At 39.2% G+C, this 17,403-nt stretch overlaps 2 protein-coding genes across 3 annotated transcripts in view; both read right to left on the bottom strand.

Moving 5' to 3' along the window:
• CSRNP3 (cysteine and serine rich nuclear protein 3) overlaps positions 1 to 11,305 on the bottom strand; it is a 108,056-nt gene extending 96,751 nt beyond the window's left edge. The window contains exon 1 of one of the 2 annotated variants that reach the window (XM_032693647.1): positions 11,205 to 11,305. The gene's annotated coding sequence lies outside the window, so the exon portion shown is untranslated. Of the gene's footprint in view, positions 1 to 9,391; positions 9,412 to 11,204 lie in introns of those variants that run through there. The other variant, XM_032693651.1, reaches the window with a different exon arrangement.
• A 1,540-nt stretch (positions 11,306 to 12,845) lies between these two features.
• LOC116789620 (sodium channel protein type 2 subunit alpha-like) overlaps positions 12,846 to 17,403 on the bottom strand; it is a 59,336-nt gene continuing 54,778 nt past the window's right edge. The window contains 1 exon segment of the mRNA XM_032693641.1: positions 12,846 to 16,175. Coding sequence (XP_032549532.1) covers positions 14,980 to 16,175 — 1,196 coding nt within the window. The 3' untranslated portion in view covers positions 12,846 to 14,979.

The raw sequence follows: 17,403 nt of genomic DNA on the forward strand, positions 1-17,403 counted from the left end.
CTCATAACCAAACAACTACAGAAGCCTAAAACAGACTTCAGAAACAAGCTTCTCTTGAACCATAATCTACACATCATGACTGAAAGGCAAAATTAAGCAAACCTGAAAAAGTTTACTAACCCAGTTTTTATTAGCTGTAAATAAAAATTCCTGGTTTCCAGCTACATCTGCTCCAGTGAGGAACATAGTGGTGGCACAGCACAGTAAGAAAAAAAGGGAGGTATTACCCCCTTTGAAAGAAACACAGACTGACAGCTAAGTCAGGGAGGAATGCCACTTCTCACTGCTATGACAGGCACCTTTTGAGATTTTACTTAGTCACTACAGCTGAGTACCTGAAAGATTAATAAGGGTTATTTTTCCAGTTAGATGAGTTTCTTCTTTTATTTATATTGCTCTTCCTCTACCTAATGCACCAACTTGATGAAACCTTTAAGCTTAATAAAACGTACAAAACCGTGAATGCATGAAGCCAAATATTCTGAGCAAGGAGCAGCTATACCACAGTTAGTTACAAACATCTAATTCAAACAGGAAAGATAGGGAAAACATTAAGAACAGGGATAATACCTAAATACATTTCCTCCAAACATTTGATGCTTACCCCAAGGTGGTACAGTGGGCATCTCTAATTTTTTCAAGAATAAAATTAAAAATCAAATAGATTTAGATAAATTTTGCCCTGCATGCTATCATCCTGATTCCAACCATAGGCACAGTGTCCCTAATCCTTTAATCTGGTTTTTCCCTATAACTTTCTGCTCTCTCCATCCAGTCTAGCTTCATGAATGACTCTACAGCTACCCTGTCCTCAGCCTCACCATTGGTCATGTTCACTTTAAAAGTAGCCTTTACTCAGTACAGTTATATTGGCAGACTACACAATCAGTCCACATAAATTACCAGAGAGGTCACAAGACTACACCAATATCTAAAAGTCACCCTTCTTCTGTATGAGATTTTGGATTTTGTGCCATATGCCACATTTGTGTCCATATGCCAACTAGTGATCAAAGTAAGGCTCCAAAGAGTGAATCAGGTCCTCAAGTACACTATACAAATATAAAACATTTTTTTTTCATAACGTAATTCTGGTTTAAAAACAAACAAACATTGCTTTACATTTCTACCAATAAAAGTACTACATTTTTAAATACACTTGTGCAAAATCTAATTCCAGAAATCACTGAAGGAGCTCCTCCTTTACCCCACGCACAGTTTTAAGAAAGGCTCTTGCTACTGATAGTACTCACTGTTTTTCCCCAGTGCTGCTAATGTACAGCTCACCAAAAGAGACAGGGAAAGGGAGCATCCAAGGAAATCATGTCCAGTGCATAAGGACATGTGACTAACCAGCCTTTCAATACAACTACTTCCTTGGGGACATTCTTGCACCTGTTCCACAGCACATTTATGACTTTTTCTAGAATGCATTTTTAAAATAACATAATTGGCTCTTTAAGGTAAAATACGCCACTGTATTTGCAACAAACATAAGAAGTTAGGCATCACATAGGCCCTGGGTAAAGATCTTTAATCATAAGAGATGATCGTTACAGCATTAAGTTAAGCTATTGAATAGTAAACAAATAAAAAGCTTGTAAGCAACATATCTGTTAAAAAAAAGGAGGGGAAAAAAAAGAAATTATTTGAAAGATCAGCTGCCTTTTCAGAAATTCAGAGTGTGCCTGAGTTGTCTTGTTGCTCCTTGTAACAAGAAAGGTCTTTCTTTACCTTTTTGCTCCATCATAGCTAAGTGGAATTCAAAATGTATGTAGTTTTGCTGCTAAGTTAAAATGTACTCATTCCCCAAGTGACATAAACTTCAGTTGCACCAAAGCAAGCAGTATTCTGCAACAAATAGACCTGTGTCTTCATATACAGATTTGTAAAAGTGTTCTAGAAGAGAATACTCACTTGGGAGGGAAAAAGAATCTAGTCCCTATTTCCAAATCAATCTTGTGAACAACCATTATGAGTCATTTAATCCAGTATCAACAAAAAAAAAAAAACAAAAAACAAAACCAAAAAAAAATGCAGACCCATGCTAAGCACTATCTTCCCAAAATTATTTCATAGCTTGTGAATTATGGTACATTTCTGAAAGATGCAGGCATCAATTAGAACACTTTCAGACTGAGAAAAAACAGTAAGCAAGTCTCTCACTTCCTTAGGAACTTCTCTCAACTACACTAAACAGGTACATGTTTATCATCGGTAGAAGAGAAAAACCCTATTACGTTAAGAGTTCACCCAGAGAAAAGGGATCAGTGCTTTGGATTCCAAGTACACAATGGGCTGCTATGCCCATTTCAGCAAGGTGGAAATCCCAGTAAAATGCAGGATGACTGAATTTCTCTTTGCATGTTTTGCAGAGACACAAGCTCTACCGGCTTTATTAAAAACACAGTAGGCATTACTTCAAAAGTTGCAGCTGCAGAGAGCCATCAAATGGATTTCCTGAGTTGCAAATGCCTTTTTAATCACCTTCACTGCAGCAGCAGGCCTGCAAGAAACTGCTTGGCAGAATCATGAACTTCAAAGGAGCCATACCAACAATGCTTCAGGGTTGGCAATGAAAAGCAGGATAGTAGAAAGAAACTACCATTTTAAACAACTTTCTCAAGACATGTCAAACCAAGGTAAGACAAAAAATTTGTCACTAGTCAGAGAGATCTCTTTTCAGACATATCAGTTTCTGAAGAGAGGTCCTGGAAGAATCCCAAAGTTGTCATTAAAAACAAAAGCTAGCACTTCTTACACATAAATTGTTAAGCCTTAGGTTAGGAACAACCTTTAAGACAGTGACAGAGTCTGCTTTATTTTGCATCATCGTGAATAGGTAATAATTTTTGGTGAAGTTAACAAGCAGCTGAAGCTTGAGAATGGGCTTTTGTTCAGTGTTCAGAGACACAAAATCAAAGTCGTATGCTATGAGAAGTCATTCAAGCTCTCCTGTATTTTGAACTTGTTACATGTGTTTATATTCAGTATGTCTGTAAGGGAGAGGTGAAGTCTCTATGGTCTTCCCACTGTATCTCTTATGGATCTTCTTATACTAGCTCAATCAAAATTTATCTGAAAATCTGACCAGTCCGGTAGTTGTGTCCCATCATGAGAGATGCAGTGCTTAAATTTAACTGGAGGGACACTGGGATGGAAGGAATGTGCCTTTGTCTGATGGTTAGATGGTTTCTATCTGACAGGTAAGTGGTAAGATCAAACAAAGATGGCACTCTTATAGAGCTACAACAATAGGGAAAATACTGAAGGCTGGCCATCAGACAATCCCAGCAATATTTCTGCTACATACTGAAAATGTATGGTGCACAGCACCACTCAAAAAACTTGTCTTTGTAACCAAGCTAACTTCTCTTATCTATTTGCACAACTCTCAGCACTTCCCTTAGGGTAACAGGGAATAGTTCTAAAAAAAGGCCTCACTTGTAAACAGATTAAGTATAAAAGGGTAACATGTAAATGCTTTTACCATTCATTAAGTGCTATGGAGTAAATTTAATAGAAGTTCAATACAAACTGGAAGATACAGGAAAGCCATTACAAGTATTTGCATTTATCAACTGAATGACTCTTTTTGCTATTTTAACTTAGTGATGTGCAGTTCTCACCAAATACTTTCCTATGCAATACAAAATATATCCATTTTGCAACAATTTAAACTTCTAATGAATGCTGATCACTCTACACAGATTAAAAGATGAGTTCTCTAATAATTTATTACTAAAACTAGACTAAATACATATTTTAAACTGTTTAAAAATATTTTTAAAAACCTAATGCCGAGATACAAGCAATTCAAGATATTCTAATAAACATGGTATTTCATTCTAGGGACATGGTCTGGCAAGAGAAAAACCAGGCAAATTTAGCTACATTCATAGGGATTTCCTCCTCTTTTACTGACATTTACAAACTTGATCTTCAACAACCCTGAAGGAAAACAGTAGTTTTGCAAAAAATTAAGTTCATTTTACAGATAATGTAATCACTGTGATACATTTAGTCACAGCCAGGATCAGCAACAGTACGAGTAGAGTGTTTGATCAGTCATATACCAGATACTGACAAGAAACCCTAATAGTGATCAATTTAGGAACTATTCTAAGTCTTTAAATTATCTTCATTAAGCACAAAACATGTCAGTAATTTTTTTTTTAGATCTGAATTTTTATCAGACTGTTCCTAAAAAAAAAGATTGAAATAATTACTTTTAATCATTAGCTATTCGTAAATTTAATCCACACTGCATTCTGAAAACTAAAGTAGGAATCTTCTTTAAAATCCCTATTCATAAGGCAGTCAAAGAACTTCTCAGCAAGAACATCAGTTCTGTGCAATCACGCACTGACACCTAGTGAATACTTGCAGTCAAGAAGTCCTGTTGCTTATCTCCTCATGTTATCTCCATGCAGGACAAGTGTTACCAATATATTCATCCTGACAAGATGCTTCACATATAGACTGTGTTTCTCTCCTTGTAATTAGAGAGGCATTAGGGTGTGCGGTATTTCTTGTACATGAGCATGAGAAGACAAACAGTATCTGACCTGCTCAAAAATGTGTATGTCCCTGTAAATGAGTCACTATTTTGTTCTGTTTTTCATCCATAATGGCAGCCTAGTGACCAGTGCACAGGGTGTCAGTGAGAACAAGCAGACAAGTTCTTCGAGATGAGACGTATTTTGCAAACCCCCAACTCCACTCAGGGAGTCAGCTGGCTCCATACACAGCACAATTGTTTTCTTTCCATTATGCAGCAGATGGTGCTGGAGATGATCTGAAAAGCCCTTAAACGTGAACAGCACACGCAGAGAAACAGCGGAGACTGCAACCAGAGGATTTATAGCTGAGAACAATCTGGGGTCAGTGATTATGTCATCACATTGTCACTCCTCTTAATGCGTCTCAACGGAGATGCAGAAGCTGGCTGTGTGACCCATTCATCCAGCTTCGTGCACAATCACCAGCCTCACATCCTCTCCACAAACAACAGAAGATATGTGACACTGCAACTCAGCTCTTCTTATTCTTTAATTGCATGTAAGGGATCCCTTCCCCTAAACTTTGCACATTTCTCAAGCATAAAACCCAAGTTAGCAACTATCTGTTCTCTTGAATTCTCAGGGAGCACTGGACAAATTATTGACTGAAAAACTGCACTGCCGGGTATTACAAGCAAAGCCAGAAAAACAAATGCCAAAATAAGCCTTCAAGCTGTTACAAATGGGTTGAGATTGCGTTGGAAGGCAAGGTAGAAGACAATGCAATACTCTGCCAGATGCTATCAGTCACCATAAATCTTTTCAGACCCATATTCAAGAGTCCAGTTTTCATAGCTTGATTTTCTTAAATTCCCAAACATATGGATGTCCCAGAATCACATACAGCATTCCGAATTATATTCTACCGTAGCCTGTAAGCTTCAATTTTTTTTTAAATATTAGCACTAAATTGACTTTGGTGGAAGTCAACTGGAAGAAAAAGTTAAAATTAGTCATTTCAGAACTTAGATCTTCACTTGAAAAAACTGATATGCATCCAGAGTATTCATGCCTTGGGTCTAGCTCAATTTCCCTCTCGTGTGTAACTCTCTCAGGTTATTTTGTTACAGCTATGACACACACAGGTGATAGCACTAGTGAAAAGTCTTTTACAAATGGGTATTTGGATGAAGTTATTACCTAAATACTATGTTGCTCTACTCCTGTACAATATCTGTCCAGCAGAACTGCTTGTCTTTGGATGAGTAGCTTCAGTTGCAGAGATCAAAGTGGTGTTTCAGCCTTTTCATGACTCCATCATAATCCTACATTTCAGTGGTGATGGTGGCAGGCCAAGACAGAGGTCTCCTAGCCCAAATCACATGACGACCGTCTCCTAGCCCAAATCACATGAAGACCAGCAGGTCACTGGCCCTCACTTTCTAAATTTATTTTTAATCCATCTCTAAATTGCCTTTCCCACATCATAAGGATAAATTTCTTAGATGTACTATTCGGAAGCTTTTACAACATAAAATTATCTAGTTTACCCATGCTGTTTGTTTTAGCAACTGCATCATTCCCATTATCTTTTTTACCAGTTACAAAACAAAACAACCCAAACTTAACTGTTGGGGTATGGAGGGAACTTGACAAATCTGAATAATTGGTTTCTTATTTTGGAAGAAGTGCTCAAAGGCAAAAACAATAACAAAGAACACCTACCTAACTCAGAAAAAATGACCCATGCCCTAAGCATAGTTACAGGATAAGCCTTCATAGAGTAACTATTTGGTTCAGGATACATCCCAAACCACCCATGCAGTCATCTGAGATGGCGAGGGATAGACATAGGAAAACACACAAAACTGTTGCCACTGTTAATAAATTTTAGTTTGTGATTCAGAAGCAGTATTTTGAGATCTTTTAGTTAAAATGTATAAGTCCATTTAAAAAGTAAATATTTTATAAATGCATCTTAAAAGCAAGTCCAAGCCAAACTAAACATTAGCAGAAGCCAATGCAAATCCTGAGCAACTTTAATTGTCATTACTTTTTATATGCATATGCAATGTTCACAAATACATCAACATACAAATTTATACCTAGTGCACTGTCTCCTGTTTGTCAAGACTGCACTTGGAAGAGGACATGTTTTTCTATGCTATCACAACAGTATGCCTTGACAGTTTTCCCACCGTCTCTTATACTATGTTAAAAATTAGAACCGGTAATTGTATTCTTGTCATATAGGAATTCCCATTTAGGTGTAAGCTTATGGGCAAAACACAGATGATTAAGGGGAGGGACATGAAGGGGGACAGTAGAGTATCTGATCAGCTTTCATGGATCAAAATTTCATCTGTAATAAAGAAAATTTATATCCCCTCAACCCAGTATCCTGCTTTGCAGCTCAAAAATCCTTGTTGCCATGGGAACTGCAGAAGAAGCCAGTCATGACATAGCAAGGCTGTAACAGAAACAAGTCTGCTGTGAAATGACCAGTAGTCCAGGGTTTTGCATATAAGACACTTAAGTTTTTTACAGCTTGACAACAAAATGCTTCTTCAAATCTTACTTCCAAACCCTCCTTCCACAAGTATTTTGCAAATTTTCACTAAAAGCTGATCATATGTATATATTATTTATACAAAACAAGGCTAAGTAAATTTGTGTTTAAGATCCACTACATCCAGTGCAAAAATACCAGCTTGCATATATGTCTTTTCCAGATATACTTGGTACAAAGCATACAGTATTGATTTACATTACTGTGCTATGTGCAGATGGACTGAGCAAACAGATCTTCCTGAAAAAGACAGAAGAGACAAAAAAAAGACTAATGCACCTGGTGAGAAGCACACACATAAACAAAAAAAAAATAAGATTGCATAGGACTAAGTGTGTAAAGCAAGACTCCTAATGCAATTGTTTAAAACAATATTTCAAGGTTATACATGCAATTTGCCCTTCACATCTGTGCTCTCACCAGGTAACAAAAATTAGTGCTTGATTACTGAAATAGAGTAAGCCTTTTGAGAAGGCTGTTGGCACTTCAAAGCAAAGTGAAAAATCAGTGTCAAACTCAGAGTCACGCAATTCCCACTTGAACACAAACAGTTCCCAGAAGTGTGAATTAAAAAATCCCAACAGGCTGATCAAAGGATCCACGTAATAACATGGAATGCATACGATCAAACATACCCTTTTCAGCACCCCATTATAATCTTATCAAGGCACTAGATTTATTTTCCTGTCAAATATGTGTATGATACAAAATGTCTCGAGAACACTGCATGGTAAGTACTGCACTGAAACGATGTGACCTCTAGGTCACATATGCCAATTCATAACACAACAATGAAGTTGCGAAAGAACCCTGGAGAAAACAGTTTTGCAGAACAGTAGCTGCAAAAATAGCTTTTATATGTCAAAGCAGTCTCAATATATATGTTTAAAATACCTTTTCCTTTTAACATTATAACTACTTAATTATCAGATTATGGCAAACTAGTTTAAAAAGAATCCTTGGAAACTAGGTACAAGTCTTATCTGCAGACTGGTTCACAGTTCCAGATTGCTCTTCAGAGCCATTAATTAGGAAATACATTCTTTTTTGTCTGTTCTTAAATAATTACTTTTTTATCTGTTCTAACAACACTTGCTTATCAGACAGCACGCTATACAGAACGTATTATCACTGAAACCAATTAGTTTGAATTAGCTTCATTTCATCCCCCTCCCTGGAGTGCAGATAAGGGCAGCTGCCTCCAATCTGGCCGTGCCCACTCTCCTTTTTGACCTGGTCCATGCACCCTGGCACAGAACTGCTCAGGTCTTGCAAAAGAAATCATCAAATAACTGAGGATATTCAGAGCGATGCAAGGCACTGCTAATGGAGAAAGTACTCACCTAGGAATTAGGAAATGCAACAGGTTTTGGGGGTTTTTTACCAATCAGAGCCACATAGTAAACAGGATGATGGGGAGGGGGGCAGCAATACCTGCATCTTTATTATGGCTTGCAAAAGTATTTAAATTGGGCTCAAGAAGTCAAGTAATTTACAAAAAAGTGAAACAGTTAAGTGTGAAATACTTTTCAAGGTAAATTGTTATATTCAAAATAGCATGGCATTATTCATTTGAAAAGTTTTTAGAATTAGCAAAAATATAACTGTCTTTAAACAGGTTATGGGGCAAGAAAGTAACTAATATAGCACAACAATGTATACTACAAATAATAAAAAAAATAGGAAAATATTTAATCTTCTTGATCATTTTATATGCATATATCAGGCCTTAATACTGCATCTATTTGATGAATCTGTTTTTCAGTGACACGGATGCTCTGCATTTCTCAGATTCATATACACATTATATGCAGATGTCTTTGCTGCCAGAGACATCCAAACCTTATCCTCTGGCTCACTGTTACTCTAAATGAGCATGCTGGTTTTGGTTGGGAGGGAATTAATTTTCTTCCTAGTAGCTAGTGTTGTGGTGCTGTGTTTCTGATTTGTGCTGAAAATGGTGCTGGTACTTCAGGGATATTTCTGTTACTGCTGAGCAGCACTCACACAGAGTCAAGGCCTTTTCTGCTCCTCACACAGCCCCACCAGCAAGGAGGCTTGGAGTGCACAAGGAGTTGGGAGGGGACACAGCTGATCCCAACTGACCACAGGGATATCCCACACCATATGGTGCCATGCTCAGCATATAAAGCTGGGGGAAGGAGGACATGTTTGGAGTGACTGCATTTGTCTACCCAAGTCACCGTTCCCTGTGGTGGAGCCCTGCTGTCCCAGGGATGACTGAAAACCTCCCACACCATGGGAAGTGGTGGATAAATGCCTTGTTTGGCTTTGTTCATGCACACCACTTTTGCTTTACCTATTGAACCATCTTCACTTCAACTCACAAGTTTTCTCACTTTTACCCTTCTGATTCTCTTCCCCCACCCCGCTGGTGGGGACTGAGCAAGCAGCTGTGCAGCATTTAGTTGGCAGCTGGGGTTAAACCACAACAGTCAGTCAACATCAACCACCTGTAGAAGATTCCCCTATAGAAAGTAAACCAAACTACAGTTCAGCTCCATTCACCCCCTCTCCACTTTGAACAAACAGACTAAGGTAGCACATCTGTGCTGTAACACCTGTTTGTGGTAAAGCCAAACTGTGCTGTCGGTGTGAAAAGTACCAAACTAGGCTGTGTGCTGCTCTGTAGCCTCTCTACAAGGCCATTTGTTTCTGAAGTACAACTTACAATAGTGAATACGTGTTGCACAACCTCTTGCCATTGGTTATTGCTCATTCCCTCCACAGCCATTGCTATGCAATCACAAAGGCAGGAAATAATTTTAAACTGTTATTAGAAAAACCTTTCAGAATCCAAAATCTAGAGAGTACGGCACAAGACCTATCACAAAGGTAAAATCACAGCAAGGTAACACCCCATGCTGCAATCACTTCTCAGACTATTACACAAGTAAGAAAGTTCTATTCATTTCATGATAAAAACTAAATAGATCTAAAAAGCTCCAAGACCATTTTAAAATAAAGGATGCTTAGTCACAAACTATCTCTCCAAGTTCTCTGGTTTTGCAGCTTTTAATTGAATTCTCTAAAATAAATTATGATGAGGTTTTTAGCGTCCTGCATTCAAGTAGTAAGGGATGTTGCTGGGCTAGCATGAACTATCGTTCATACAACGAAACACAAAATTGACATATTAAAACAATAACCACGGATAAGAACAGGCATACAGAAAGGGCAGACCTTCCTTTATTTTTAAAATTTTTAAAAGCTGTATTTTAGAGATTACTTTGGCCTGCTTTCCTCTGACAAGACTAAATAGCACAGAAGTCATTCTGGAGTCACCCTATGGTACGCCACTCCAGCATCTTTGCCCTTGGGTCTTTATTTACTTTGCCACTTCTCAGGGTAAATACATTAAAATTTACAAGCCTCTTCCCTATATAAAAAAATCCATTCTCCAGTTTGCATGCTGACAAAACAAGGGTGACAAACGTGGATGTGAAATCTTCTGTGGCAGACTTTTGTTAGCAAATCTTCTCCCAGTAAAATGCAACCTCATTCAGAACACTACAATATATGCTGGGTATAATTCACCGGTATGTGTGAAAGAACATGGGAAACTGAGTGTGTTTTTCAGCCTGTAGCAACCAGTCTATTATTTAGCACTACTGGCCTGGGTCAGCCACTGCCCCTGCACAACTGTTTGCCTTTCCGATTTAGGGACAATCGCTCTCTCTATGACTTACAAACTCAGGTGCCCGTGGGGTTTGCTATTCTCCTCACCCAGAACCCGCCGCTCCTGGGCTGGCAGCGGGTGCTCCTGGGCTCCACCGCCGCCTCTGCGCTTGGAGACACCCCCTGCGCTTACCTGAACCGCCGCTATCCCAGCGCATCCCGCCGCCTCCCCGCTTCGCCAGCCGGTCCTTCGCTGGCGACCGCAAGTACCGGGGACGCCCGGCCACAGCCCTCCATCCCCGGCGGGGAACGCGGCCAAGCGGCGCTTTCCCAGCCCCGGGGCGAGGTGACCCCAGGGAGGGGTGACCCCGAGCGGCTCCCGAGGGCCGCTCCCCCCTCCGCGGGCAGCCGCTCGGCCCCCGCCTCCCGCCCGGAGCTCGCGGTGCCCCCGGGAACCAGCCGGCCCCGGCCGCGTCTCCCCGCGCCCCCCTCACCTGCAGGCGCGGGCGGGTCCCGAGGCCCCCGATGGCCGCCGGGATGGAGCAGGCACTCCCTACCTGCCCGCCGCCCGCCGCTCCATACGCGCCGCGCCCGCTGCTCGAGCGGAGGGTGGGGCGCTCCCAGCCGGGGGGCGGTGCTAGGCCAGGGCCATGGGGCGGTTCTGTGCCGGGACCGGGGGGCGGTGTTGGGCCGTGGGGCGGCGCTGGTCAGCGGCCACAGGTCGGCGTTGGGCCGGGGCCGGGGCCGGGGCCGGGGCCGGGGGGCGGTTCCGGGCCGAGGCCGGCGGGGCCGTCCCGGAGCCACGGGCGGACCGAGCGGCCGGAGCCGCCTCACGGCTGCGCGCGCTGCCCGGGCGGGGGGAGCGCGGGAGGCGCTGCGGGGACACACCCGGGCAGCGCCGGTGTCCGATGGGACACACGTGTGCTCAGTACCTCTACACATGTTAGCAAAAAAAAAAGAAAAAAAAAAAGGGGGGGGGGGAAAGGGCACCCGAACAAAACCACAGCTGTTTGTCACGTTTGAGGCATTTAATTAATTTTTTCCTTTGTACTAGTCTTCTGTTAATTACAACTCCCTGCCGGACGCATACTGATTATTTTCAGAATGGTCTAATAAATACGCATATATTATTTATGTACCTGCATTTTTTTCAACATTTTTTTGTTGTGTTTTTTTTTCTTTTTCCACAAAATCAACCATACTGAGGAAATTTGTCCTTAAATTACAGAATTTCAGATTCTCTCATCTCTCCCTATCTTACACCCTATCCTGACGACTGTTACTTCACAGCCTGAGGTAAAAAATCTAATTGCAATACTGCAGCCTAAGAGCTCACTACACTAATGTAGCAATGGTCATTTGTAGAGTAAACCATCTCCACAGACCATCAGTAGTAGAAGACTGTGGAGGGAAGAGATGGAGGGCACCCACCATCCACTGCTCCATTTGCTGGGGTCCACACCCAAAGCTCGGACTTCCACATAACACAGATCATTGGGTATATCTGGGTTTCCTGATACTATACGGAGTATCTGATGTGCACATCTGCATATCTATGATGATTATTAGAGTTTTTGCTTTTAATTTCTTTAGTCATGACATGACTTTAAATTTACAACAGAGAAAAGTTCTTTTTTGAAATAGCACTCAAATATGACTGCTACCTAAAAATTTGACTCTCACGTCTTAACGCAAAATAATAAATTACACTTTTAAAATTATGAGGTAAACAATTTTTCTTTATAGCACAAAGATAATTCTTCACGTCAAATGTAAAGTATCATTGAAATGATACGTACTGCTCTTCAGCCTTGATAGCTAGAGAGTTAACATCTGTTTTTCTAGTTGTCTCAGAATAAATTATATGAAAAAGGGATTTAAGCATCATGAGCACATAAACATTATCCTACTAGGATCCTAAACCGTATTAATAACCTGAAAAGTGCAAATCATATTAAACATCCTTCTGAAAGCATACAGCTTAGATTATTTTTAATTTTTGCAAATCTACTATTATAATGAATTCTAATCACTACTCATTATTTCTAACACTTTATATATTCACGTTTTATTTTCATAGCACCACTTGATAGCCAATAGTTTGTAGTGAAAAAAAGAAACAAAGAACCATTAAATACAATAAAAAATGAAGTCTTTATTCTTTTGGCTCAACTGTAATGTGGTTTACTGTTCTTTATGGTAATAGCATTTTCCTGCATGCAGTTCACCGACACACAAGTCAATAGTTTTGTAAAAGGAGGAGTCAACATCGAATTTTTGCTTGTGTAAGAAACACAAAATGTCCTGATGTGATCAATTATACAAGTTTGCTATTTAATTCCTGTGGAAAAAAAAGCATCGTGGATCCCATATTATATTTAGAACAGTTCTAGTGCAGCATGAATCAACAAGAATAAGAATAGTCTATGTAAACAAACACCGGTAAAGATTTCATGAATAAAAAGACTACCTTGAAACTTCTGATGCAGGCAGTGCTAGAATTTTAAACAAATCTTCCCCACCACATTTCAATTACAAGTTATATCTATTTGGAAGCAAGTGCATTTTGGACTCAGTTTGAAACTTATTTCACATTAAAATGTGTGCAAAAATACAGTACTAATAAAAAAGCAGAAACCTAAAGCTACCCCATTCTTTCCTTTGTTTCTTATTTTGTGAAGTTCTTGAATTAAAAAGTGCTATGGATAGAAGGTAACAAAAGTGACAGTAACATCAACCTGAAGATAATTCTCATTTCTTATTTTATGTACAAAACGCTGAAAAATAAAATAAAATGGTATTTTTTACAATATTTATATTTTCTTAGAAAATTCTATCCATGTATTTTTCAACAGATTAAGCAGTTTGCAACATATCCTGTACAGTCTGACTATACACCGTACAGTAGTCACTTAAAATTTTATAATGCAAAGCAAGAAGCTCTTAAATAGCTGCAAACTATTGCTTGATGTTGTGAAAGAATGATGACCGATTGACCAATTTATTTCACTTAACCACTGAGATATGGCTTCCCATATTAGACTCTTAACAGTGGAAGGAGTAGAATAACAGCAGCAAAGGCAAGATAAACATGCATCAGTGATAGCTTCCAAACTATCTATAATGGTACAGAATATTTTATATTAGCTGTTGAAAGCTTGCAAATTACACTTACTGTGGTACATATTTGATGCAATAAATATTGTGCACGTCATTATTTGTTTGCTCAAACATGCACCACGGGATAAAATAACTATTTACATAGACGGTACTTTTTTAATCAACACATATAATGTCAACCTTGCTGAGAGCAGAAGATGGCTAAACGATACTGCAGGGTGAAGCAGAACAACTTTATAATTCTTAAGTTTTGCAAGTTTTTGGTAAACACAATTTCCCAAGGTCAGGTAGGCGGTTTTTCGCAGAAGAATACTTAAAAGTGGACTCATGTCCCTCGGAAAAATTTTTACGCAGAGTTTGTTCAACCACAGTTAAATGACTTATGAAAAAATAAAACATCTGTTCTATTATTGTAGACTCTATGGGACTTTACAGGCACATTAAGATTTTCTGGATGAGATACTAGATGGATACTGTTATTAAGCACCTCAAAACATAGAGCCACCCTGAAACATGGAAGTAGTCAGACTGCTGCTTTGTGCGACGTCATGTTTTTCCATGCATGAACTACAAGTGCAGCATGCCTTCATGCAAATCACTTCAGTCTGTACATTATAGAGAATCCGAGAGTAGAACACCTGGTCCTCATACCCCCTTCCCCAACATAAAACCCATTTACAAAAATAGTCACATATAATAGTAAACAACCTGTGAATTAAAAAATGATAAGTTCACCAACACTGATTTTTGTAAAAATATGGCAAATGTGACTGTTGAAATGCTAACAGTGGATACAATTTTTGTACTGTGTGTTTCATGTTAAACACAGAGATTCATAGGTTTGCACCCTTTTTTTTAACTGGTCCCTACCATCTGATTGGCCATTTTATCATCTCTTCAGCACTGTCAGCTGGTACTAAAAACAACAACCTCCTGTCAAGATGTTACCCTGTTTTACAGAGTTGCAGTTTGATGACGAGGGGTCACTGTCTTGTTATAGGCACTGACCTTATATATATATATATAATCATATATATATCTATATATGTAAAAACTGACAGTTTGGCATGTACCTCCTACAGGAGTCCTGTTGACACAAATACATACTTTTTCAGACTGTAAACAGTTTATCCCAAACATCATTCTGTGTTACTTTTTACTTTCCTTGCTGTCTTTACCTTTATCTTCTTTTTCTGATTTGTCTTTTTCATATTTATCCTTGTCTGGCTTTGTTACACTGTCATAAGAAGGTGGGGAGGTTGTGGATGGGGTCATGTCTGTTTTTTCTGGAGTAGAGTTCTCATTTAGTTTATCCATTATCATATCTTCTTTCATGGGCAGATCATCCTCCTCTTTACCTTTATCCTGACTAAATATACATGACACTTTTTTGAATTTTTGCCTTAAAAGATGACGTCTGTAAGCACGCTGAATGATGACAGCAGACACCTCCTCCTGCTTTCGTTTCAATGTGGTTGTAATTGGTTCATAGGAGACTTTAGAAGGATTGGCTGCCATAAACCGATCTTCCATTTGTATTCTGAGGGCATCCATCTCTCCACTTTCCCCCAAAACACGCTTTGTGAAAGCAAACAGGATGTCGAGGCAGTGAATTCTGTCACCGCTCACCATGGGCAGATCCATTGCAATGAGCTGGACTTTGTTCGGTTTTGCGATGAGAAGAGGCGGATCTAATGAAGCTGCAAAATCTGATAATTTACTGAACTCTATGAATTGTGTTGCATCGGGATCAAATTTCTCCCAAACCTCATAGAACATCTCAAAGTCGTCCTCGCTCAAGGGTTCAGCACTTTCCTCAGTAGCAACACTGAAGTTCTCCAAAATCACAGCAATGTACATGTTCACCACTACCAGAAAGGAGATGATAATGTAGCTGACAAAGAAGAAAATCCCAACGGAAGGGTTGCCGCAGTCACCTTTCACAGAGCTCCCAGGATGATCTTTATGGGGATCACAGTCGGGCTCCCCACTGTTCAGAATCGGGGCGAGCAAACCGTCCCAGCCAGCAGACGTGGTGATCTGAAACAGGCAGATCATGCTGTTGCCAAACGTTTCAAAGTTGAACATGTCATCGATCCCAACTTCCCTCTTAACATAGGCAAAGTTGGACATGCCAAATATCGCATAGATGAACATGACCAGGAAGAGCAGCAGACCAATGTTGAACAGAGCAGGAAGAGACATCATCAAAGCGAAAAGCAGAGTGCGGATTCCCTTGGCGCCTTTAATGAGGCGCAGGATTCGACCGATTCTGGCAAGTCGGATGACTCTGAATAGTGTGGGGGACACAAAGTACTTCTCAATCATCTCAGCTAAGAACATACCTAGAGAAAAACAAGTTAAATCAGTAAAGAGTATTATTATATTTAAAAACCACTGCTAAAGATTTATTCTACAAATATTGTAGAACTTTAGAAGAATAGGATATTTACACAGATTTTTAGAAATTAGCCATTCGGTTGTTTTTACGAAGCCTTTATAGTTTGGTATGCTTTGGAAACTAACAAATCCCAATAGAAATTCTGAAGCAATTTGCAGGATAATGGAAAACTGCATCAGTGATTTTTCTGAGTATTAATTGCATGAGAATGTATGTGAACAGACAAACAAATACACAACATCAATCTTTTTTTAGGGCAAACTGATAACTAGTGCATGTATATTAGCAAATGCTGAGACCAGAGGAATACCCTTCTGTTTAATTGTAACAAAAATAATCTCAGTTAATCAGAAGAAAGGTTATATGTAGAGTAGTATTAAAATGTCATGTAATCAAGTTATGGTATTCAAAGAAAATACGTGTGTTTGTAGAGAACTGCAACCTCTTAATCGTACATAAAATAACATGAACCCAAGTTTATTATTAGTGACACAGCAATTCAAATGTAAACAAACTGGTAATAAAAATGTTTGTTAAACCTCATTGAAGAGTAGAAAAATTGAGCATTATATTATGTGCCTCAAAGCAGAAAATTAACTACATCCTGTTTGGATATAAATATAGTAAAACCGATTCGCATATTAAGGAGTTCTGAAAAGTTAAAATAACACAATTTTTACTCAGCTCTTTCAGGTTTGCTGCTCTAGGTAAAACAAAGATTAGTGGAGTCATTATTTGTTACTATATCTGCTTCAGCTCTGCATCTCCAGTTTCTCACTCCAGCTCAGGCATGAAACCTCTCCAGATCAAACAAAACTCTGAAGTCAGCTAAGGGTTTTACCCTGCTGCCTAGGATATGTGCATGCTAGCCAACAATAGTCCCACACAGATTTTGCTCTTGGATTTTGGACTGCTGGACTCTTTCACCTGCAACTGCCACTGTAAGTCTATATCAAAATTGATTTTTATGTATGCATTGAAATCTCTATTGAATTCAGAATAAAGATCTAATTTCAACTAATAAAAAAGTAGGAATGTATGAAGCCTCTTGCTAAACAATTTCTTACCATACACTTTTCAGTTATTTTGTGGATAAGACTTTCTAGTGACAAAGTTGAACCAAAATATAAATAGATTTTACATGCCAAAAATGTTTCTGTTTCTACAGAATT

The sequence above is a fragment of the Chiroxiphia lanceolata genome, chromosome 7 (assembly GCF_009829145.1).
Source record: "Chiroxiphia lanceolata isolate bChiLan1 chromosome 7, bChiLan1.pri, whole genome shotgun sequence".
Classification (NCBI taxonomy): domain Eukaryota; kingdom Metazoa; phylum Chordata; class Aves; order Passeriformes; family Pipridae; genus Chiroxiphia; species Chiroxiphia lanceolata.